The sequence below is a fragment of the Plutella xylostella genome, chromosome 6, assembly GCF_932276165.1.
Source record: "Plutella xylostella chromosome 6, ilPluXylo3.1, whole genome shotgun sequence".
Taxonomy (NCBI): Eukaryota; Metazoa; Arthropoda; class Insecta; order Lepidoptera; family Plutellidae; genus Plutella; species Plutella xylostella.
In genome coordinates this window covers 9724159-9751362 of record NC_063986.1, presented here as the reverse complement: position 1 = coordinate 9751362, position 27204 = coordinate 9724159, and the positions used below count along the sequence as shown (strand labels likewise).

General features: G+C 36.2%; 1 protein-coding gene across 8 annotated transcripts in view; it reads left to right on the top strand.

Annotated features, from left to right (window-relative positions):
- The window catches only part of LOC105383856, a 50881-nt gene that overhangs the window by 7736 nt on the left and 15941 nt on the right, over positions 1–27204 (top strand). For all 8 annotated transcript variants that reach the window (XM_011553981.3, XM_011553982.3, XM_048621617.1 and 5 more), the window contains one exon: positions 27018–27162. In XM_011553981.3, the coding sequence (XP_011552283.3) occupies positions 27018–27162 (145 nt within the window). The remainder of the gene's footprint in view (positions 1–27017; positions 27163–27204) is intronic.

Below are 27204 nucleotides of genomic sequence, written 5' to 3'. Positions count from 1 at the left end.
ATTCAGGACAGGCTTGAAGATTGCGACAGTTCACTGCTATTTAATTGAGTGCTTATCACTTACTAGGTTTATGATGAACACGTCTTGGATATTCGTTATTGCCTATATTTGGTACCTATACTAATTCTAAATAAATCAATTACTCCCATATCTTAAAATAGAAAAAAATCAAGGCTGTCAAAGGCCTGGAAAAAGGAAATATTTGGATACAAATTCAACACAAGCACTATACTGTATAAATATCTTAGTAGTAGAAATTTTGAAAGTTAGCGTAATGATACTAATGATTCACCACCAACCTTAGATGGTAGTGATGGCACCCAAAGAACTATTGGTGAATAAAGCCTACAACAACCTACATAATGTAGCAGATTTAACAACAGCCTTCAAAAATCCACTTAAGCTGTCGCGCTTTACTCGCAATCCAATTAATGCTATTCATAGTTACCCGGTTTATATTATTATGATGTCATGGCAAAACTTACTTATTTGGTAGTGGCAACTCCAACTGACATTGGTGTAAATGGCAATGTTAATAAACAAACTCAGATGTAAGTAGGTAACATAGTATAACATACTAATATTACGATTAAAAACAATCTAGGTAAACAAAATAAATCATAAAAGTCGTTATCATTAATTTTAAAATATTTGTCACAAAAGTCACAATAGAATTCAAATCCAAATTTCAGCGTCGTCAAAATCCTTATAAGTATAAAGCGATAATACTGTGGTAATGCACAATCCTGCTAGGCTGCATTATCTGTCCACTTAGATTTTGTATGGCTTGACTTCCAACAGTAAAAATGTCTAGCTATCTAAAACCTAGCTAACGTGTATAGTGTATATCATGTTTGGGTGTATCAACTGTATACATGTAAAAAATAACTAGCCTTGATGGTTGTAATGTTGATATTCTTGTGTATCTTTATGAGTTGGATAAAACTATAAAAATATAATGCTTTGTTTCATTATGACAATTAAGGAATGCTTATTTCAGTGGATGAAGATTAATTAGCATCTTATATGGTACACAGAAACTGATGCATTTAAAAGCAAATTTCATAAAAAACACAGTATGACCACGTAAAGCAGAACAGAAAGGTCAAACCAATATTTGCAAAGTCCCTAGACTGTATCAATCTTAAAATACTTCCTCCTTAGTTCCACAATAGCATTCAGCGAATCCTAATCAGATACCACTTCACGGCTACCTAAATCTTTACGTCAAGGTGTTAAGGCTTAATTTGGTACGTCGGAAGGCTCTAGACAAATTGGTCAAACAAGCGTGTCTGGGCGAGCCTCTGTGCTACCCTTGACAAAATGAACCCTGCGAGGGGAGGCTTCAATCGATTCCTTATGGTATCGACATCGGCTCGAATAACCAACTTAAGAATTCTAGCCATTATTGGAAAAGCTTGAAGAACGATAGGAAGATTCTACAAACCGAAGCAATGTAGCTAGCAAGAGTTTATAGATTCCAAGAAAATGTAGGTACTTGTTGGCTTTCTATCTAGAATCAAACTTTTCCTAGATACATAATATAACTTAAGGGCTTTCTGATATTCTTTAACTAACGTATCCATCCTCGACGTAGGTACATAGTGTTATTGAAAATATTGAAATGTGTGCCGTTTGTATAGTTTTCTGTTTATAAATAAATGACGAGCGGGAAATCACTATAAATTATTTTTCAGGTATAATTTAATATTATTCAATTGGTTCAATAATGTTCTATATCAAGACTATCAAGAGTTGGTTTCTCTCGAGTGGGCATTTGAAAGTGCTGCGCATTGTGGTCTGTGCTCCAAAAAAATAACAACATTCAACTATTAGTGGTATCTTGTAAGAGTTGTTACTTCTCTCTCTCTCTCTCTCTCAGCCTTCCGTAGTCCACTGTTGGACATAGGCCTCTCCTAACGATCGCCACCCCAAACGGTCACCCGAGTTGTTACTTGTAACTATAATTTCCCAAGAGTTGTTACTTGTAACTATAATTTCCGGTAAATCCCCGTTATGTTTGGCGTAAGAATATAAAAATACATTGATCGATTGTCTTTTACTAGAAACTTTCTAACCTCTAGAGTTTATCTAGCTTGATAAAATTACGGTATTTTTAGAGGACGTTATTAATATTTCTAAAGTTTTTATTTTTATCGGACATACTTATTCTAAAATTACCTACAAATCTTTGGACGAATAGAACATTTAGTACTAATGTTATAGTTTTACTTACCATTGTCTACCAGTTACCTATATGATTTTATTTTTCTTTAGTTTGTGCATTTTTATACCAGTAATTTATTGCATTTAGTTACTTCCTTTAGAAAGTCTAATTAACACCTTGCAAACTTGTTGCCTGTCCAAAATTAAAATACTTCTTTGGAATCATTCGGGAATACATTGACCTTCGTTTTGAAAGATGCAGCATGAGGCAGGTGGACCCACAGCTGCCGTTTACATTTTGTATTTATTTTAGCATTTATTACATTTGTATTCTAACTGAATACAAGCGTTTGAACGCACGCGTATGGTTTTTTTTGCTGATACGGGTCTACAATAGGGGTGGATTTATTGTGTTCTATTCTAATATTATAACCACATTAATAATGAAATGAAATAGATATATACAGTTTTTTAAAGTACGGGTCCTAGGTATACCTATCTACTTCCTTTCCTTTTGTGTTAATAGTCCTGAAATATATTTAACCACGTCCATTTTACCCATAAGTAACATAACAGGATCGTAGAAAGTTATACATAAAACATATTTTTTCGTCTAAATATTTTTGCATTTTATAGGCCATGTCTCTTATGCTAGACCTCTAAAGGCTTATATTCCTTTACTATGTCAAGTAAGGGGCAATCTAACGTTGGTGTTAAATCCATGGAGTATATTTCACTTGACAGTGTGTAATCCCTCACACGTGCTTAGTACTTGTTTGCGTGGTCATGAGTGTGGCTGGGATCACTCTAGCTTACAAATAACGAAGTTTAGACCCGCTTCTTTGCTAAACACGACTGTTTTTCGTTGTATTAAACGTACCCATTGCATGACAGTTATAGTTTTTTAGATTTTCCTAGCTAGAATAAACCTCCTGACCCGCCGGGAACGCCTCCCTTACTTTATTTATATAAAAAGGATAAAAGGTTTGTTGCATTTAGCTCCACTTGCACCAACATATCTAGTGTTAAATCTCGATTTAGTGTCAAATTTTATATGGACTGACGTTTATTAAGCATAGTCAGAGGCCTTCGGGCGGCTTGAAAACATCTGACAGTCGGGTTGCCCACTTACCCGACAACTCTCTCAGCACAAGCTTGCTTGTGTTGGGGTCCACCAACCCGCACTTGGCCACTTGGTGGACTAGGCCTAAACCCTTCCTTCATTGGAAGGAGACCCGTGCCCCAGCAGTGGGGACGTAATGGGTCGTGATGATGATGACGTTTATTAAATCAAGATTTGACACAAAATCTAGATTTAATATGTTTCTGCAAGTGGCCCTTAGGTACTTACGTGCTTTACAATACGTAGTCGTCTAAACAGCCCAAATTTAAACACGGATTATGATAAATACAAACTTCGTTGTTCCTATGGTGACGCACGCAGCCGCATGCTTTTCAGGAATTTAAACATGGTTTTAGACGAAACTAAATATCGCGATCATTACAAAATAATACACCTACGGTTACATTATTAAATATGTAAGTACACGACGTAAATTTATGATAAATACCTACTTGATTGTAATACACTCCACAAAAATGATAAAATATTGCAGCCTCCCTTCATTCTCAACTGAAGTGGGTACCATACTCACATTACTCACCTAACTTACTTTCATGAATAATATAGCCAACCTCCCACCTCCTATGAATCACGTTGCGTGTTCCTGGAAAATTCAACCCCCTGCGCCCGGCTGAATACAGCGGCGGGTCACAACACCCTGTATAAGAGATAGTCGTTCTATAGCATATATACATTAGGTAAACATACATATCATTGACAATTGATTGATTGATTAGATTGTACTATTTGTGTTGCAATAAAGAAATGTTTATGTTTATGTTTATGTTATGTAAAGTGCCAATTTCTCCATAGTCGGTTAGAGCATAACCAGGGAGTAGTGGTTGACTTTTGACACATCTGACATGAATTTTATATGGATATGACGTTTAATTTATAAATCAATCCCTGTCCGTTAGATAACCGACTACGGAGAAATTGGCACTAACACTTAGGTACATCAGGATTGTTGAAAGCGAAACAGATGACAGTAAAGTAAGGCTTATAAGGGCTCGTGCCGCATAGGTAGATAATGAATGTGGTTTTAGTGGTATTTGTTATTAGCAGGGAAAGTCATGGTACTAAAAACAGCTCAAACCATAATTTACAAAATGCGGTTACTATTACTGATGCACGTTTATAAAAGTAGACGTTAGAACTTAACCCAAACGCTAAAAACGTCATATTTTATCATAAACGGTTAAATATTTTCGACCAAATTCAATCAAATCGACAAGACACACAAATACAGAGGTAAACTTGTAAGTATGTTTAAACCTCACTATTTATCGGAGGTTAAAAACTAATCTGACTGCAGAAAACAGAAAAAAACTAACATCGAAGTCGTAAATAAGGGGAAGGGAATGGAAACAAATTTTGGTAGTTCTGCCGTTTTCACCCCCGATTCCGGGAAAACTTTATATATTTTGCTACTGAATTGGCTTTGCTACTTTTTACTACCGAACGGTGATGAAAATTATGTTGTGAATCTAACGTTTGTTAGTGATAGTATTTGTTTCTGAATTGTGTATTGTACCTATTAATGTAGTGGCATCGTAACTCTAAAATGAACCGACTAGTTATGCTTGGTAATATATTTTCGGTGTTACTGATAATTTCTGAATACATACATAATTAAGTATCATGCATGAGTCATGATAGGAAATAAACAAAACATCTAAGAAAAATCTTACACCTTATCGCCTTATTTTTTCACAAACTTGGTTTGAAATCTTATCGACTCCTTTTTTACACACTTGGTTTGAATTTTGACCTAATGATTGAACCAAAAAGCCACAGGGGGCACGTCTAGACCGATAACAATATATTGTGGGTGCGATAAGTATAATTATCACGAAAAACTATTACACATTGTAATAATGTCAAAATTATGAGTATTTTTAGCCCAAGGTTAGAAAAAAATCTCAACTTTATTCCTGACGACTTATGGGTATAAGTACGTAGGTACATACCTAGATAGTATATTGAGAAAACAATACTAATAATAATGATGTATCCGTGTATCGTTCTATTTGAAGACCAAAGTATTTTGTATTGATAGATAAGCCCATACACTTAATAATGTTTTTTTTTATATTATACATACCTATGTTTAGATATTATGATAATCCACTGGAAGACAAGGTGTAAAGCTCTTTTAATTAAGATGAGAACGCAGATAGCGGGGGCGTGGGGTCACGAGGCATGGGGTCACGTGGCGTGCACCACTTCAGTATTAATATTCCGACCACCCTCAGGTCACTCAGCCCTCTGCTCGTAAAAATAACTGTCTAATGAATGTCTCGATGACTCCATGTGTGGATTCTTTGCTTGATGGTTACGGTACATTTGTTTTTTTATACATAAAGGATGATGTAAAATAGTAAGCCGAAAGGAGACGACTCAACTCGTCATTCCGAAAAAGTTTAGTTCTAAGACTTTAGGAAATTCATAACACCCTGCAAAAAGGGATAGTAGAATGGAAAGAAGCCTTCATTTACCTATATTCATGTGGTTGATATTAACTTGTAACTCTAGCGGTACCTATTTGGCACCGCAACTAATTTCGCATCCAAAGTCAAAACGTTCCCGCCCGTGAATACATCGGAGTTCCCTCTCAACAAACAATAAATCCAGGAGGGTTATTCTATACTGACAAAAAATTAACAAAAGAGAGAGGTCATGCAAATGTTATAAAACGAGATAGAGCCGTGGCCCGCGCTGCAGCCCTGCGAAAAAGTTTTACTCCGTTCTTATTACGTTTTTCGTGATAGAGTGACCCCCCAGAAGTACGGACGAGACGTCTGGCTCTGTGCCAGCTTCAGCCTGCAGTTTACAGCTGCCCGATAGTCGGACATTTTACAGCTGAAACTCAGTAGCGAGATGGGTATGAGTATGGCAATAACCAATCGGAAATATGGCTTGCTCCCACTCGTTAGGTTTGTACAGATCGTTATTTAAATTTACTAGGCACCCGTCGAAGATTTATTTGGTTTGTACAGAAACGAATGTTTTGCAACACCTCCTTGAATGTTTTATTTTGAGGTATAATCAGCGATAATGTAATACGTGTATGTAGTAGTTAGTTAGTGCTAAATTAGGCCTTTTGCCATCTTTCAAGAAATGGAGACTATATTAATACCTAACTTATCGCGTGATGTGCTGATATATATTTTACTTGTAAGCGGAAACAGTATTAACGTAAAAGAACCATTAGGCCCGAAACTGAAAATTATTTCGTATTCCATCCATGTAGTTACCTATACAAATAGCTTGTAAGAGTAAAAAATAATGTAGTCATGTGTGCGGAATATTTTAATAATCATGCAAATTGAAGCACAGACGACCTAGTTCTAGTAAGGTAAGACCTAAGCTTTCAATTTTATTATTTATAATTTATATCAAGGTTTAATTGCATATTTTCCTTATTATGATTTTACCTACTTATGTAAGTTATACTAAGTTGGGAACTTGATTGAAATGCTGAATTGAGAGTGCCTTTCAGACAGTGCAACCAAAAAAATATGATGCGATGAAATGCAATTCTTTATGAAAACAAAAAGTAAGATCTCAGGATCTTCAAAATATTTTATTCGTGCAGAGCAAGTGCGTCTAAAAATACTGAAGAATTTCACGCTTCCATGAATACCGATACAGAACAGAAGCCAAGTGCAAACATCGTTTAACATGAGGTGTGAAATCCAGTGCTCGATTACAAGTTTTAGACATTATAAAGATGAAAAACGTTTACGTTTTCTTATGCCGTTAGCATACATCATCTGTGAAATGTTTCATAGTAAGAAAACGAAAATTTTCATAGTTTTAGCAAACTGCGGGCCCATCTGTATTAGATGTAGAAGTACAAAATGAACATGTTCACATAAGCATTGTGTTCATGAAAACTTCTTATTTTAAAATAGTTCTATAGGATCGAAAGTCTGTTCTTTGTTTGGCGAAAGCAACTACACCGGTATTCGTGTCATTAAAGCAAACCTTGTATGATTCGACAATAGCTGTTTACATAACGGTTTTTCTCATTTATGCCACGACGAATTGTGATTTTCTACTCATTGACTCTTCGTTAGTTGTCGACATCCTGCTACTGTAGTGAAATGGTTTCAAGACTTTTTGTTTCATTTGTATGACGAGTGAGATTTCAGTTTTACTCATTAAATAAAGTATTCTGTTCGTGATTTGAGTTTTAAACTCTCCGTTAAAAATTTATGTTTTTATAAGTTTAATTTCGTGTATATTTTATTCAGGTTGAATTTGATTATGTTCAATCCGTTTTTTACAAATAGGTTTGTGTTATTTTTAGTTCCAATTCCAATGATAGTTTGGCAACTCTCAAAATTACTAGCTTCATCATTTGCAGGATTTTCATCTTTCGTTACGTTATTCTCGCAATAGTATCATTTCGGTATACCGTCTCAATATCCGTCACAATCACATAACACTATCCATATCCATATACTCGGCAGGTAGGATAACTTTCTTTGTTCGCGGATGCGTACACTCGCGGCGACGGCGCAGTCCACACTTTTACTTCTTGTATAATTGCACAAACAATTACATATTTGTACGGCATGGTGCAGACTGTAGGCACATTGTTGTGTCAGGGCCCAGGCCCAAGGCCGGTTCTGCTTGCCAACGATTGTGTATGACTGCAAACATAATTAAATATAATAATTATCATCAGGCGTTTGTTATTTTTTAGTCCAGGTACAGTCACGTAGTATGATAATCAAAAATCCGTAGGCAATATTTACAACGAGTGGTTTTGTAACTAGGTTTGTTTACGCGTAGTTCATACTTGAAATATGCTGATATTATTAAACGACACAGTGTGGTTAAGGGTAACCTAGTTTTTATGTTTACGATTACCCTAATTATCTTTTACCGTATATTGTATGAGCTGTTGATGAGATTATTTCGTTAAAAATTATCTTACAGATAGGTTTTATTTTTAATTTTGATCCATTTTAGGGTTTCTTTTACATATGGTTAATAACACTCTTGTGTAGGTGGTTTATTACGTACTTGACTTGGTTTTAAATCTACGTTTGGCAAACGCAAAGTATTCGAAAACACAAAATTAAATATTCTGTCGTCTGTACATTTCAGATCTAGATAATATTAATATAGTTGTCTCTAGTAGGCAATATATTCAAATGTCTTATTCACATACCTTTTGCTCATGTTTTGGTATAATTTTAAACAGAATGGCACGCCATATGGAGCACTACTTCGATTCAGTTGCTATAAAAGGGAAGCTGAATCATTCGTTCAAATGAGATCACCAACTGACTAATGGCCAGTTTCTGTACCGTATCTAGGGATTAGCTTGTTTTTTGACGGATTCTTTTTACTTTATTTATCAAAATTTTCGCCGTGATAGGCCAATCTAAATAACATTAATGATTCTACTAAGTAAATAATCTGTATAATTTTAATAATTTTCTGCGCAGAAGTTTCATTAAAAAGAACAGACCACAAGCTGCAGATTTTCTGTAACAATCTGAGGCGAAGAGTTTTGAAACAGTCTGTCGTGACTCGGGCTGTGACGTCACGGAGGAAACGGTGTCAGTTTAATTAACTTTAAAAACTATGAAATGCTTCACCATTTTGTGTTCTGCAATACCTAAGTATAAAAATTATACCTATAGTTTTGTTTTTGTTTTTTAATTTATTCATAATAGTTCTTTAATTGTAATTTATTTTAATTATGTAAATATGCTTACGACACTCACTCGTACAGCGTTGTTAACGATCAACCCCCAAAGGTAGGCGTACGTCAGCCCCATATGCAATTATGGACGACGTATGAAATGGAATTCGAAATATCAGCAGATATTGTCAACGCCTTTTTGGTATAAATCAATATAGTTTTAGCTATTCAGCATAGCTTCTTTTATGACATCGACGCTCGCCGTTATGGCTTAGCACTAACATTCACGACCCGGCTCAATGTCCTTGATACGAGTACTTAACTTAATTTTATCAGCCGTAATAATAGTAAACGTAGCTTAATTAAATCCTAAAAGTCAAATAAGGAAACCAGTTTGTTTAGGAATAAGTTTCTCTGAAGGGAAAGCTTTCAGTTTGTCACTATCTAGGTAATTTCGCAACCGACAACGCCTCTTCAATGATTAGTAGGTTTATTATAACGCCCACAGTCAGGACGTTAATGTGATTGCACCAACCATAAACCCGCTGATTGATTTGTGGCTTTACTTGAATATATTTGCAAAAACACGACTCTGCTTGAACAACTTTTTTCATCATAAGTTTTGGCTTGCATTCGAGACCTTCGAGTCTGAACTTTGATTTAAATACAAAGCGTCGCTGGCAGTTCAGCGGAGCGGCCGTGAGCGCAGCGGTTCCGAGTTTTATGATCCTCCTACAGACAGAACTGCGAGCTGGGAACCAACAAACCATCCATTCATCCTAATCCTAACTAATATAATAAATGCGAAAGTAATTGAGTCTGCCTGTCTGTTACTCTTTCACGCCAAAGCTACTGAACGGATTTGAATGAAATTCGGTATACATACGGGAAAGAACATAGGCTACTTTTTATCCCGGAATGCTCACGGGAAAACTTTTTAAGGCGAAGCGAAGCGCGCAAAAACAGCTAGTTATGTATATTCCTTCGCCTGCACAGAATGCTCAACGAAAACATTTTTTACTCGGCAATTGTGTTCAAACGCCGTGTTTCCGATGTAATACTAAGGGACAATCTCGGCAGCCATTTGCCTCGGTTTAGTTCCAATTTATTTGGCTTCGTGCCTCGGTCTAGACCTAGGTTACTTAATACCTGGTTTCATTGCCAACGCGCCCGTAACAACTACGGAGTGTTAATTAAACACTGATACCACGATTGGCATTGGGTATTTTGAAAGAAAGAAAGAAAGAAAGAAAAATATTTTTATTTGTCTCCATAACACATATTAAAATGAAAATAAACTAAAACTAATAATAAATTAGAGACAAAAAGGGGCAGACTCAGCATCTGTTGCGAGCTGCAGGGCAGCAACGCAACGCTGTTTTTCAGCCTGTCCCTGTGCATGCACTTACGTTAAACATAATTATGCAAACAAACAAACGGAACTTGTATTAAACACACTATATATAAACAATAGTAAACAGTATATTGCATCGCTTAAATCAAAATATAATAATAACATCAGGTGTCCATAAAAGTTCATTCATAAAAGTCATAAAAGGTCATTTTGAGAATTAAATCAATTATGCGAGTTAAATTTTCACATAAAATTGCCACGCTGGATTTGACTGGAGGTCAGGTATACAGTCTAAGTAACAAGAAACACGCTTTCCACCATATAACTTCTTCCAATATTTCGCACTCGTTTCTCAATATTGATGGAAGAAATCGACTGTATCAATATCGTATCATAATACTTGGAAAGCCATTAAATAGAGAGTTGTGGACGTGTAAGGAAAGACAGGTGATAAAACGTCTGGTCTGGCCTACTGGTGCTAGCTAAGCTATCGACGCGACACGTGGATAAAAACCTACCCATGCGACTTTCTACATACGATAAGACCAAGTAAACGCATTATTGATTAGTCAATTACTTAAATAGAAAGTATCCTAGACTTTTTTTCTTTTCTATTGCAATATGACAGTCTTATAATGATTTACATTATGTAGGAATACTTGTTTCGTGTATAATTCAACTTCAACACATCATTTTTGGGTAATCAGCATGTCAAAAACATCGTAAGTAAGTAAGTAGCACATTCTCAGAATTTCAGTTTAAACTCTTTCGTTCTCATTACTCATTAGCTAACTGGGTTACGAAATAGTCGAGTTTTTATTTGTCGGATCACGTGAAAACTAGGTGAATCTCAACGTAACTGACTGTGCCCTGGATACTCTGGATAGCGAGTAGATCGGAGTTTTCGCCTTAGAGCCACCAAATACAAACAGCCATGAACAAAAAAATAATATAGGTACCTACTTACTTTTTTACCTAGTTTTGTCAATGATTGTGATAGATATTTTGGTAACTATGTATGTAATAAAATTAAAAAATTAAATTAAAATATACAAATTTCCAATATTTTTTTGTTGTTTTTAAAATACCTACTTTATTTTCCATAGCCAGAATACAGAATCGAAACGGAAAAGTGTTATTCAAATTAAAACCCAACAGTTAAGAACCACCTACTTAATATGGAGTTCTTAAGTTATAAATATTTACAAGACCCATTTTAAGAGTTCCTGTATGTTTTTTTAAATGTCCTCTACAGTTTTAGGTATAATAAGTACCTATGTATATTTTGTTGCACTTAAGCAAGTACATTCACTAATGGATGGACGAAGGTATACGTACGACACTTAATTAAGAAATAAGTGGTTTTTAGAAGCAGATATTTTCTAATGACATGATAGTATAGATTGATAGATTCTAAATAGAGATGATAATAGTAGGTAGGTACTTACCTACTCTTCAACTAACTTTACTAGGACTATCGTAGTACCGGGGGTGTACATTTGCACTTAAGCCGTTTCTTTGCACATAACCTTTAGTAAAAATCTAAAAAGAAAGTACCTAGGTACCTTTGCCTTTAAAATATATGGCTTATCGACCTACAGAACACTAGCATGGCAAAAGTTGTGAGAGGTTCAGATAAAAGTGCCTGAATAAACGATATTCTTGGCCAATATTTACAAAGGACTGATCGAAGATTTGAAGCGTTGTGTTGTGCGTAGACACGAATATTTTTGCATTTATATTGAAAACTGATTTGAAAATATATTTTTTATAAGTTTTTAGTTACTGTGATGAAAAAACCACTAAATATAAAATTTAAAAAAATAAAAAACCGACTTCAAAAAACCACTAAAATGTAAGTACTTAATAATTTAAGGTTTACACAAATTATATGTGACAGTACAAATATACCTAAGCAGGAACTGTTCTTTTTTGATGTTGGTGCAGTGACAAAGTAATCTGAAGAAATTTGGCACCAACTTCAAAAAAGAACAGTTCCTGCTTAGGTATATTTGTACTGTCACATATAATTTGTGTAAACCTTAAATTATTACTTACATTTTAGTGGTTTTTTGAAGTAAGTTTTTTATTTTTTTAAATTATTATTTTATTTTATAGTTTTTAGTTTATTTGCAATAATTTTTAATCAAAAGTAAGATGCAAATGATACCAAAAAGTCCTACTAATCAATACGAATCATTCAAGCCTAAACACGAGGTAGTTGCTATATACCGTTGAGGAGTTCCCTTGACTGCCTTCCGTTTCCATCATCAGATCAGCTCAAGGTCACCATCATATTTTATTGTTATAAGAACTATATTTACGTTCTTAATTTCATTAGAATCGGTTAATATGTGTCCAAAATGGAAATTCATACTTACCCTGTTTTTACCCCTTTACCCACCCTTAGGGGTGAGATAAAATTCTGAAAATGGGACCACCTGGAAGCTCAACCCAATACAACAAAAAAAGAATTTTCAAAATCGGTTCATAAACGGCGGAGTTATCGGTGAACATACATAAAAAAAAATATAAAAAAAATATATCCCGACGAATTGAGAACCTCCTCCTTTTTTTGAAGTCGGTTAAAAAATACTTAAGTAGCAATACCTCATGATATAAAATGAAGTAAAGTAAGGTAATTACCTACTAATTAAGCATGTACTCACGAAATATTGAAAACAATTAAGTATCTAATATAATAATATGTAACACCTACTATTCATTAGTGGCGTAAAAATAGAACAAAAGGCAGATTTTAATCAAGTATTGGCAAATCATGTGGAAGTAAGCACCGATTGTTAATAACTGTCACACCGTGGGAGGAACAATACGGTTCGTAACACACTTGCCAAGTCAGTTATGAAATCGACGCTTAAAGGTTACTTCGCTACTAATCTATAATTATGATTTCCGGTAAAATTATGGTTTAGGTAAATCGCTTGAAATCCTTTATTTATCTTGATGATATTCTTGTTTTGTGCCAAATTATACAACTTTATCGAAGTTAATCAGTGTCAGAGCCATATGTTCGACATAATAATATCATGTGGGTGTGCCCGCATTCAACCCACTAACTATATAATAGGAGGGTGAACGTCCTAATTTCAAATGGGTTTTAAATTACACATCGCTGTTTGATCGTTGAGCCCTCCCGATGTTCGTTTGCAGCTTTAAGTTGAAAGACCTTAAGCTTGTTGGCAAATCCTCCATATAAGGGTGCAGTTTGCGTCAAAAAGCGGGCAAGTACTTTGACGACATTCTTGTGTCTTCACAGTGTTCAGTGCCTGTTTTACAGCGCTGACTTTTCACGGTTCACGCTCTGGTGCAAGGCATTCAAGGTGTTTGTCTCTCGAAAGTAGCCTTTTCCGCCCTACACATACAGTTGTATTTTGAAATCATATGTTTTCAGTAAAAATCACATGACAAAGGAGAGTGTCCTTCAGCAGGAAGTGGGTGGCAGAAAGAAGGACGTCGCTTCTAGTCTCCATTTCAGCAAAGTGTCGCGAGTTGCGGTCGTGTGCTAATTAACACTACATTTAAACAAATAATTTATATTATAACAACACTTATTGGGTTTATCTAATATTAATGCTCATTGAAACAGTTTGAAAGGAGTAAGCTGATGCGAGCTTAGCTCAGGTGAGTGTGACTTCCTGTTGTTTTTTATTCTACATCATTTACATGCCAACTAGCACGGCTTGCGGCTAGACCAGTCATAGACCAGGTAAATGAACTCAACCCACGAAGCAACCATTGATCGATGATTATCTATCTAATAGATATAGCCACCGGAGGTTGCATAATTTAATTGTAAATCGTATTCTTGCCTACATTCGGTAACTAAACTACCCAATTTTGTAACCAGTTCCTTCCGTAAAGACGATAAGTCATGTGCAAGCGCAGTTAAATCGATAATGACATTTAAATATTCATAGGAGCCCTCGAATTAACACGTTTGACATTTTATTATGAACTTCCTAGTCACAGTGATTTGACATTATGTAATGCATCGCTTGTAGTTACTCAATACGTTTTATAAATTTGCATTTAATAATTATTGTTAAACTTGATTTATGGTTTTACTAACCTACTTTGGCAACTTTTGCAACCGTTTAGATTTATTTTAGGTGAGTCTCTTTTTAGGAAATAAATAGAAACTTGAAAGTTAAGTGGTGGGTGGTTAAATACCTACATAATATTATGGAACTTTCAAAAGTAAAAGTATTAGCAACTTCCTTACATTCAAGAAGGCTATATTATCTCATTTAGCGGAAACATTACTACAATACCAATTTAATTAGCTCTAACAGATTATGCCTACTACTGACATATGAGTCGCTAACTCATAAATATCACTAAATAATTAGATAATATATATTATTTATTTTTCAAACGTTTCACTTAACAAGTAGTTAAGTGACACTGGATCTAAGCAGAGATTTATTTTACACAAATGCTTTAAAACCATTACAAACTCTGGAAAATATATAAAAATATATAACTCGCCTTTATAAATGTTGTAATATCTAGAGCTTAACACATGAACTGTGAGCACAAGAGCACCAAATGTAGAGCACGATATCTGGTTGCAACATTTTGAATCTGAGTATGATGTCTACATTGATGACAGGTCAATTGGCTGTAACTTGTATGTGTATCAATTTGCTTATAGAATTTTCTTGGTATCGTTTATTGCAACCGGTATTGTATTTTAAATAGCTTATTTGCATACAAAGACATCGGGTTCTCTGAATGTATATTGAAATGCTTGGGCACTCTGAAAAACGAATGAAAAATAAAGTAACTAAACCACAAGCAAGAAGTAAGAAAGAACCACATTGATTTTAATGAAGAATAAACTAAAACATCTGAAAGACTCACATTGATGTAGCAAAACTAGCCGGGTGGCTTCCAGTGATTAAGATTAGTTGAAGGTGTAACACGTAATTGCACATCAGTTTCAAAGAAGTCGGCGTCTTTAATCACATAATCACTCAGGCCTTGATCATAGTGACTGAGGCCAGGAGGGTCACTTCAGCTTAAGAAAAACGAAGTGTCGCAGCGAGTGCAAGCCTCAACTCTATCTTATTGTATTGAACGTATTGATTGCTAAACAGCTCTCGTTCGTCCGCTTATGGTCTAGGTAGTGTAACCCTCCAGACCAGCCGTATTAATACTGAAAAGCGAAATACATATGATATTTTAAGAGCTCAGTTGAAGATTAATTCTGTAAACTAGGATTGAGTTATTGACAAGCTTGAAAGATCAGTGAATGAATTATGAAATCCACACGTAAAGCTGTAAACCCAATCTTGAAGAAGATTGTGACTAATGTGAATTCCGAGATAGATTAATAAATTGTAATAATTTCATTATTATACCGAATCTTTTTATAATTTTATTAGGTAAGTAAGTATAGGTATACACGCAATATCCCAAAAGGATAAAAGCATGGTCCAGTTGGGTGGTAAACATTGTGAAACCGCAGCGAGTGAAAGCCTTAGAAGGCTCTGGAATGCAGGTCCTCTGTCTGTAGCCGGGACGTGGGCGGCTGGTATAACTTTTACTATTTCTCGTATCGCTGATAAACCTACATTTTTATTTAGACATGTAGCAAGCAGCAATTTCTCTTTAAAATCCGAATTTTACTAGGTATACTATCATGTTTCAAATAGAACGTTCTAACCGAAAAATCCAAGCATTATCAATCGGCTCTTTTCGGCATTCTTTTTTTAAAGAACCTTTATAAATAGACTAATATAATGATTCTCAATAGGCTTCATTCAAGGCTTTTCAGTTACAATCTTACAATATAATCCTCTTTATTTGCACAAAAAAACCAGAAACAATACAAAATAAAACTTAAAAATAAGAACAGTACAAAAAGGCGGCCTTATTGCTTAAGATAGCAATCTCTGCTAGACAACCTTTGGATGGAAGAGAGTTATTTAAGTTACAAATGTATATTTTTTGCAACAGAATATATCAAAATGTTAAAAAAGTTACAGCGTTGCTGGTTCAAGGTTGTTCAACTGGAATATCGATTTATCCATACGATTATCTCATCTGTTGCTTGTTTGCAAAATTGTCTTGCATTATGTCACTTTTACATAATTTCATGCATTTATTCACGAGTTGGCTAAAAGTGCAGACCAGATTCTGTGAATATAGATGCTAGTGATGCTACTGAAACTAGTTTGGTGCTATAAATGCTTTGTTATGATATAGACATACTTTTTACTGCTCCACTTATTTAAAAAATTCTTCACAATTTATGAAAATATTAGCCTAATAACTACAGACGTAGACGTAGGTACTAGGGATATTTTTCAATAGTCAGATAAAAGTAAACAGGTGATAATATGGATGTTTTCAGGAAACAGAAACACTCCTCCTTGAAGGCACTTAGACATCGATGTAGGCGATATTATATATATATACGGTTTAATATGGAATATTCGCAGTAGTAATAATGGCATGCCATAGCGACGAGTGCCGTCTGCTAGTCGGCTCTATTGCAGATAACGCCTCAACATATCTCATAATACGCGTTTCAGATTTTAATATGCCATATTTAATAATAATATAAACATGAAAGCTTAAAAAATACTAGTATTGTATACCTACTGTGCGTGCGAAGTAAGTGTATGAATTAAACCCTTTAAAAAACCAGCATAGCTTAGCCAACCAAATACATTGGCCCATGAAAATTGATTTCAAGAAACAAGTAGGTACAACAACTCATTTAAAAACTATAACCTTGGTGAATGGCGAAGTAAAACAAACAATGCCACCCAGTTTCGGTCGGATAACATTTTGCCGATGCCCTTTACGAGCCCGTCCACATGGAACGCGTCTGGTCTACGGAATCCATCGCCTAATCAAGTGGACATAGAAATACTAAGAAGTGGTACTATATTTATCTAATACTCTGCCTAAAATAGCAAATAATATTACAGGAGTGCTAATTATCGCTTTGACAATATTGAGTTGACAACGCGGCAACGGCCAATGATGATTATGATTGTAATTTTATGACAAATAGAAACTGGATATTACTGGACTAGGTACTGCACTTTACATGCTATAATTAACTAAAACTATTTTGTCGCTGTCATTAGTAGCGATATTACATACATTCATAATATCTCCCATCAGTTGTTCAGACTATCGGCCACCAATGGATGCCACCACTGCTATTTATACCATATCGAATGAAACATCAGGAAATTCACCTCTATTCCCTCTCACACAGCGATACCATCAGACCAGCGAGCCATCGCATGTTCGGTAATCTGTGATGTAAGAGAAAATTGACTTTTTGATCATTTGAGCAGTTAGTGAAGCTTTCCTTTGTAGTGAACGTGAGACCGGCTATTAGACTGTGGTTCGGCGAAATCAAAATGCAAAAGGCGTTCACACAACAGGGAGGGTTACTCCAGTTTAAAAAAAAAAAATACGGACGGGAGCCGACATGCAATCGGCACGATTAATATAACGGCGATAGAGTGGTCGTTAGTGAAACAGAGCTGCGAAACTCAGTTTTTCTTGTATGCTAGAGTGACCCATCTGTGCATTTGGTTGCAACGAACTTGGCACGAAACTTGCGCAGTCAGAACGTCATAATTAATATCGCAAGCCAGTCATTATTACAGCTATTATAGCACTTTTTAAAATAAACATTTGGCCTTTACAGCTTGCTGCATTTTGCATTAATTATTTCATGAGATACTCACTGCGATTCAAGCCTTGACACTCAGGAAGGAAATAAAACTTTCATTATCCGTTGAGTATTTAAATTGCCCGCGGAAATAAAGTGAGGTCTTTTGCCAACATTTCCATATCAGTGCCGTTTTATCTTTCTTTTGCTTAAACCCGATACAGTTAAGCTGTGCCTAATAAGTCTTAATGTTAGTCTACACAATAGAGTATAGCGGTCTGAGATTAAGCAACTTCGGTACCCTAGTAATGTTGTGATACGTTTAGCTGCAATGGTCATTGACTCAACTTTACCGTTTGTGCAGAGCTCAGCAGGTCTGTTTTAAGAAACCATTGTTGTGTCTCTGAGTGCGGGCTTACGAGCGACTAAATGGAAAGCTAAATGAGCGCAACTCAACTTGAAACCAATGTTCATTTTCGTACTCCTTGTTTGACGTTGTAGCTTCAAAAGGCAAAAGGACATTGTTAGCTGTGTCGGCCACGTTTGCTGTCTGAATTTAAACTAGAACAGATGTAAACAGTTAAGCAACTACCGGTACTATGATCTCGTTCCTTATTGAGGAAACTGTACGACCAGAATTTGTAGAAATTTTCGTTGTCTATAAATTTAGTTCGCCAACTATTGGCATTATGTTCTTTATCACACTTAACATTGACGGCTTGATGAGTCACGCGAGGCATAGATTCAACATTAATCAAGTAACAGCTGTCTTTTCTTTTCGTTCATTTTCGCTAATGATCTTGTAGGAATTTCGTGTGGTTCGAAGGAGTGGGGAGTATTAAAGTCGCGGAGCGGCGCGGCGCCAGCACGCCAGTCAAGGCCAGCCACGACAGTTTAAGGCACCGTCCGTACAGCTATGCTACCCTGGTACATTTGTAGCAACATGTTCAATGTGCAACCAACCAGTTAGATACTAAATTCAATTATAAATAATTTATTTCACCAACGAAACATTCTAACATCTAAACGGCAATAGCTGAATAACTATCATGTTGCGATTGACATACATCTTTACAAGTCGACAGGAACATGACTAGGCGATGCTAAATGAAAGAATAAATTTGTGTTAACACGGATCACGGATCCACTTCCCGTTACTGCGGTGGTACCGTTTTGGAAACATAAATAAATGATTGATGGAGTGAGCGGCAAATTAAACCTTTCAGAAACGAAGATTTATAACTACAAGAAGTTCAGGGTAATGCAGGGTAATATACAGTGACTATAATAATAAGTTCTATTTATAATAGAAAGCTTGCCAAGATTCTGAGTCAGGTGCAGAAATAATGAAGCAAATAGACATGAATAAACATATGAGTAATTTATTGCTGCTGAGTGAGTGTGATGAGAGATATTCATAAATTTTGTTATAGTGCAATTGGATATCGTACCTAGTTTTAGAAAGTTGGAATAACGTTAGTTAAATCATAAACAAAGCTATTGGCAAAAGGAAAATGCAGTGAATATTTTGATGACATATCGATGCCAGTAGGTTGCGTGAGTCCATTGTCCAATGCACCGGATCGATGGTAACAACTTTCATGGGCTCTCACTGTCTGCAGAGTGTTGAGTGAGTAGTGTTGACACACCTTGATAGCATCTCCTGAGAATTATTTACAGTGAGGAGGTGTCAAATGTCATATACTAACAAGACGTGCTATTGTTCATCATTTTTACGACCCTTTGTTTGACGAAGAGAACAAACTATCTCTCGACCTTCTGAGGGTTTTGGAACAAAGTACGAGGTAAACTAACCGTACCACCCAATGTCACTCACAGCGCTATTCAAAGTTCACACAATTCGAAGTCTCCAACCAAATTTATGTCTACTGTCAGTACAAATGTTCCACGGAGGAATTCCGAGACGTAGAACTCGTGGAAGCATTGATTTAGATACACACAGATACACGGCTGTTTCCTCCGAATTAGGGAGAATGGTCTGGCTTGACTGACATAACAAGATTGGAACTATACGCTTTATCTTAACAGCGTAAAACAAAAATAGCGTGATGGTGATCATGATTGACTTTCATATTGTGATGTCGTGCGTGTCACAGAACAGATAACAGAGTCACAAAACCAATACATATTTTAAGTAAGAGATAAATCACTAATCAGTGAGCGTGAAATGCGTTTATGCAACAAGACAATAGGAGGGGACTCGTCATTATGCACTTTGTATCGTGCTTAATGTTATTCAAGTGTTGGACACAATGGGTCCAATTCAACATGCTTCTTTGTATTCCAATGGAGGTGGGGCATTCATCAGGACTGGTACTTTAATCATACACTCCTGTTGTACAATTTCCTTGATGATATAGTTCGATATGAGGATGGTACAGTGCACTGCATAATTAAGCGCTTCAAAAAATTAAATTGCAAGGTTACCCTTATCATTTATGATGAAACCTAAAGACTACATACATCGATAGGTAAACGTTGTTAATCTTGATATATATTATGGGATAATGTCGAATGTGATTAAGTGTTTTTGTGTTCATTTAATCTGTGTACGAAGACGATGCTTCTTCATGAATAAATGTATTTGACACAATGAAAGTTGCAAAAGTTAAACTTGTATCCACATAATGTGACACTACTGAAATCATTCCCTTTTCAAAATTTCATAAAGCTTATATTTGTTTCCGATGATAAAATTTGAAATTGGTCATCATATCCTAAGACAATCGAATAGTGTAGTGGTTAGTGACCCTCACTGCTATGCCGATGGGTTCGATTCCCGGCTGGGGCAGATATTTGTTTAAAGACAGATATTTGTACTCGGGTCTTGGGTGTTGACATTTACCTAACATTAAATTTATATTCATTTTAATCTCTGCTTGCCTGAGTTTAGTTCCTATTGAAACTAAATAATGTGGGCAAGGCTCATTGTTTCGTGGCAACTACTGCCAACACTTTTACTGATCGGAAGTTTCGAAAGAATTAATGCGCGGTGTTGTAGGTGTTGACTAATTTGTTAATGTTACATTACGGCGAATCTTTGTTATTTTATGTTAGATATTTTTAGGTGGTAATCAGCACATCCTTTAATGGTTCAGGTAGCAGATACATTGCAGGAAATAGTTAAAAGAAAATATTATTCATAATTAATCAAAAAAGTTATAATGTACCTACCTACTTAATAATAATAATTATTATTTCCGATACTATGTTACCAATCATCGCCTATATTGCTGTCAATACATTTTTGAAACAAATAATAGTTTCATTAAACATTTCTGAATAGTGCGTTGTTTTAATAGATAGGTACTCAAGGCATGCTTATACTAATCCCCCACTCACAGCATAGTTTTATATCATCGCACAAAGACCTATTCATCAGAGGAAGCAGATATTTGTTGAGTGCTAAATTGCGACACGGTCTTATCTCAAGTCGTGGCGGTACATGGTACATGGTACGTGGTATGTCTGGATTGTAAAATTGCGTAATATTTGACCGGTTGACCATCTGGTTTCAGTTTCCGGGAGGATGCCTCGCATGCTTTAGGCCTAAGAATCGAATATCTACATAATTCACCAATATTTGTTGAAAGTTTGAAAATATGTACTCTAGTTGCACTTAACAAAATGAACTTTTTCGACTTTAGCCTTGCCGTTTACAGGCTTTCTTGGACACTAGTTCATTGTTATTTCAATAGGGTTACTTTTATCGTATGTTTAAATTGTTAATGTACCTATCTATGTTATGGACGTTTATTTAGCTGACTATAGAAATATTATATATACCGATCAAATAACCTAGAGTCAGCAGCCCCAATTCAAACTTACGCGTACCATAAGAATCTCACTAACTAGATACTATTATTCTACCGATTTCTACCGTGTTACTGTGTCGGGCAACCACAAAATTAGCGGATTCGTCATACTGTAGAAGGCAAGGGCTATTTCTGATATCTTCTCTTCTATTTGTCTCGTTGTAGTCACAACTGAGTCTCGAAGTGGTTGGCGCCGGTAGAGTCGTCTGGCTTTATCTTGATGCTTGTTTTGTTATGAATCACACACGACTTGGAAACGTCATCGGTATTCTAACTGTGATTATAAACTTCAGATGCACCTGGTTTGGAACTGAAAATTATTTGAAAAACAATTAGGTATTATCAATTATAATGTCCATAACATTACTCTCTCTTGACAACTTTTATTTAATTTTGACAAGTTAATATGCTTATGCGCGTACTTTCAATAAAATTTTAGTATGACAGGTTGATTTGGTGATATAACATGTGGTTTTACAGCGCTTTTAATAGAGGTTTGTCATATTATGGCTCTCTGGAATTTTTATCGAATATCCCGGATTACTTCCAGAAGTAAGACCGGGTTCAAACATCACTATAATCTCTTGTGGAATTCGGGGTCGTAAAATCCGATTAGAAATGGGTCTTATTGTATATTTCAGCTCCATCACTAATCTTATCAACCAGCTTCCAAGCGAAGTTATTACAATCGATCATTTTTTATGTCTCAGCCATAAGTCGGCTCTGTAAATATTTATTTTTATTTATGTCTTTTTTTTTCTCTGACTGGAGTTTTAGTAGACTAAACAATGATTTGAACTTCACGAATACTACGTTAGCATATTTTTTATTGTTAGGATTAAATATTAACTCTTCGAGCTCGCCCACCTTGAATTTGATTAGACCTAATCTTAGCCAGTAGGTGGTACAAGAATAGTTATAATGTGCCTAAACAAATATCATTCAACCAAGTTAATCAATTCTTTTTTCAATCAAATCTATCTACCTATTCTTATTTGGCATGAGCTTTGAACTTTAAGTAAAAGTATTTTATTTCTCTTCTAGTCCGACAGTTAAATTTGGAGAATTTGTAACTATCTTACTATATTAGCAACAATCTGTCTATATTCTTATTGTCCTATATGTAATTTCACGACCTTTGAATTTTTCGGTTACAGCAGGTTTCTATTCTAGCTTAGAAAACAATTGAGCGTCTCAGATTTCCTTCCAGAAATCATTTGCAGTATCTAAATGTGATCGTAAGGCTTCTCTCCGGTGGTCCGGCGCCGCGCCGGTGCCGTACAAGGCTCGACGGTGGGAGGTGAAAGGTGTCTAACCTCCATCTGAGACTAGGGGGTCACTCTCGTACGAATGAACAAGAATTGTCATTGCAGCGCTAACCACGACTCTATCTAGCTGAATTAAGGGTGCCGATTGCGTGACAATTCTCGTTCGTTCGTTTGTTGATTTAGAGAGTGACCCCCTAGATTCGATTCTCACGTTTGAGTTAGATATGCTTATTAGAATTTTCGTGTCGGTGTATTCTGCCTCTTTCTTTGATTTTATGTCAGTATTGTATGTTTAAGATTACAATTCCTTGATACTTTTGTTTAAAAACGATTCATCATCATCACGACCCATTACGTCCCAACTGCTGAGGCACGGGTCTCCTTCCAATGAAGCAAGGGTTTTACATTAAAATCGATTACATTAGTTTAAATCCAAAATAAAGTCTTCTAGTTAGTAATCATGCTCTCTAAGCCTTTAATTTTAGACAATGTGCTAGGGTTTTAAGAGATTAACGTTTAAGACCAAAATATACGTTGTGTTTGTTGTTGTACTTATAAGGGATAAAAATAAGCTCTTTATAGCTTAAAAAGGCTTATTATAACTCGTAGCTTTCGTAGCATAATATATCGTTTCAGTGCTTATGAAAATTATCATTTTTTTTTCTATTTGATTCTGTCTTTTTGATTATACTATACATACCCCACTATTAGGCACAAGTCTGCAACACTAGCAAGCCTCGCAAGATAAGACATAAGAAATTGCAACTCAGTAAAGATAATATCTTCATCGCACGTCGTTACCTCAGAATGCCTGGCGTGTGTGATGACGATGTGAAACGATCATAGCTTCCATTATTGTAGAAGAAAGTGTCTAGCTTACGGACAAGGAATATTAAATGTTGAGGTAAATAAAATGGCTTCCTTGTTTAAAGTTTAAAGATGTGAGGACTTCACTTACGTAAATAGTACATACTAGCTAATCAGCAACCTAACCATAAACGTAAAGCATTCGCGAACAAGTAGGTAGGTTATGTACGTACATAGAAGTATTTCTGTTGCATTGGCAACATTGCGATTACCCAATAATTAACGCAGATCCTAACGTCTCCAGAATGACTTCGACAGACTTGCATAAAAACTAGTAAGAAACACACATTCAACCAATAGCCTGTTACTCCGTTCGACACTAGCATAAAATGCAGTATCGTGGTAGGTGTAGAGGGGGGGGGGGCGACCTTCGGCCACACTCAGGGCCAATTTAGCGGCAATCTCACGGCAACTCATTGTCTGATGCAAAAACTGCACCCGACCACCTTTCAACAACTTTAATTAAAAAATGTCTCACTGTTTACTGCCAATATTCATCATAACGAAGACATTATTGCTTCATTACCCTCTTTCCCAAAGCTTTTACGAAATGAGAGCGGTTTATGGCCATTGTCTGAATTTTGGCGCAGTTTTAAGAAATTGTTTGAGACATCCGTGAGATTAAAGTTTTATCTAATTTGGCGTTGATGTTTTCTAAAGCTTAAAAGTTATTTTAAGTGCTGGCTTCTTCCTTATTCTTATTAGTATCGTTACTGGAACTGATGTCAAGTCTAGTTTATATTCTAGCCGAAACATCGGCAGATGATGCCGATGTAGTACCTAACAACAACAATTCACTAACATTCATAATATATAATACTTTACTTAAACTGTGACTGAAGAAAGTTCAGTAAAAATGGTTTGAAAGCGTTCGTAAGAGTACCGTGAACTCGCTAAAAAACGTACACGTTTTATTTGCGAAAAACTTTCTAGTTTCTGTATGACAGAAAAATGGGCACAGTTTCGGTTAATAAAAGCAAGCAACAATAAATATCTAAGCGAAGCTTGGCGCACTGCCACTGACTAAGACGGACGTTATGAAAACAACTACACAACGAGCAACATTCAATCCAACTTTTTCAACAAAAAATTAAACCATAAGGAAGCTAGGAATTTTAAAATGGCTTCCTACGAAAACAATCATTCGGCGCATTAAAAACATTCTCGACTATAATAGCTTTTAGCTCACGACTCTTGTTTAATTTAGAGCCGGTGATTCAGATTTTCTTATGTTTTTTAATCTAGATCATTACAATTGGACTCAGTCAAGGACTTTGCTTTGCAAAATTTATGTTCTGTCAATTGGTTTCCAAATCTCCAGTCGTAAATCTTACCGAGCCGCGACCGAAATCAAAAACGATTTCCAATATCTTAACGGCGCCAGCCACAGCTATTAAGATGCAACATTCTTCGGCTATCATGCCGCAAACATTAATATGCATGTCTAGATATTGCAAGAGAGTTTAACAACACGTAGACCTCATCTGAAATTCAAATACGTGCATGTGGCCGTTCCAAGTCGTCTGCAGAAGTCCTGAGGCTATAAATTGCTGAATTGGACTAATGCAGTATGTCCGCCCACCCTGCCCTGGAGATGCTCCGGACACTGGGCTGTGATTGGTGGAGCCAGTGGGCACCCACGTGACCACATTCCGTACCTGGTCGTGGACACTGATACGCTATGTACGATGTCTCCTATTGCTAACGAAGCGTATAACTCGATTTGACAGCCCAGCCATTTGAATCAGCGGATTCCAAAATTGAAACTCAATATTGGTAAACTTTGGTATGACGATAATTGATTTGTGGGAACTGACAAAGCGAAGTATTGAATGTTGTTGTGAATTCCGGATGAGTCAGGGTGTGATCGTCATTTTCCGCTGTGAACTCAATGTATGCAAAGTGCGGCTATTGACAGTTCAGCTTCAACGATTGCCGTATACTAAATAAATATTTAATGCTATTTGAGAATTAATGTAGAACACAAACATTTAAATGTCCTTTTAAGTTTTTAATTTAATTCGTCATAGCTATTTAATTCCAGTAGCGTTACTTTTAACTAGGTACCCAGTTTTTTTTACAAGTTTTTTATTTCTATAAGCTTAATCTAGTTAAACATTGACATTTTCGGAATATGTACGTACTTACCTACAACTGGTATAACTACAAGTATTAGCTAAATCCTTCTGGGAATTTAAATGCGCAGCGTTTTCCTCCAGCGCTGACTGGATGCACGTCAACATTCCCTACAAGGAAGCTTGACTACCAAAGAGGTCCTCCTACGCCTTCAGAACCAATGAGCCTTTTCTCGACCGCACGCTTTTAGAGACGTGTGATGAAATTCATTGCAGAATGGTCACTATTGTAATTGTGTTATGACACGCTACTGACAGCCAACTTTGAGGCGTGTGGTTGAGAAGTTTACTGTCACATTTGTACTGCAATTCCACTTGTCTCCAACCTGGCGCCAAGGCCTTATTTATAGTCATACTCCAGTCTTATGCACGGGGCTTATTTATAGACTGGCTTGGATTATTGTCTATGCATCGCCTATTGTGTAGGTTTGTATCGTCCCCTTATCTTTTTATTGGAACTGGTTGTTGAACATTTTTACTTCGCAATTACAGTGATAAAATACTCGCAACCAGTTTTGCCACCTACGTGCTCTGTGGGTTACAAGTTACAATGCCTACAATGCTTGATCCACGGTATATGATCCAATGAATATTATAAAACTGGTTACGTTCGACTGGATTACTTTTTTAGCAAGTGTCTCATTGATTTTGATGGAAAATTTGCAAGATTGTAGTCTTATTGAAACTGGCAGTAATCATCCGCTTCCACCACCGAACATCCATAAGCAGCGTCGCTGGCTTTTCAAACCTGACGTAACTTGTATGGATCTGACGATCTGACAGATGTTTGCCATGCGAGCGACACTGCTTATGGTTTGTTAATTGATAATGTGTCGGTGGTGGTACGATAGCTGCACTCAAACAACTGCAGTTATTATACCAAACACCAACACCAAGTTATTATGTGTGTATACTCAAAGTACCGTCTCCCTACTTCCAGGGCCACCGCCGCGGCTGGGGCTGAAGGCGGCGAGCCCCGGCGTGGACGAGGACTGCAACAGCAACACCAGCCTCGCCGGCAGCCAGACCAGCGAGCTGGACGCACCCTGCGACAACTCCGGCTACCTGTGGTTCCTCGACTACAAGTGAGTTGCCAGACGGAGACGGACTTCCTACAACTCCATACA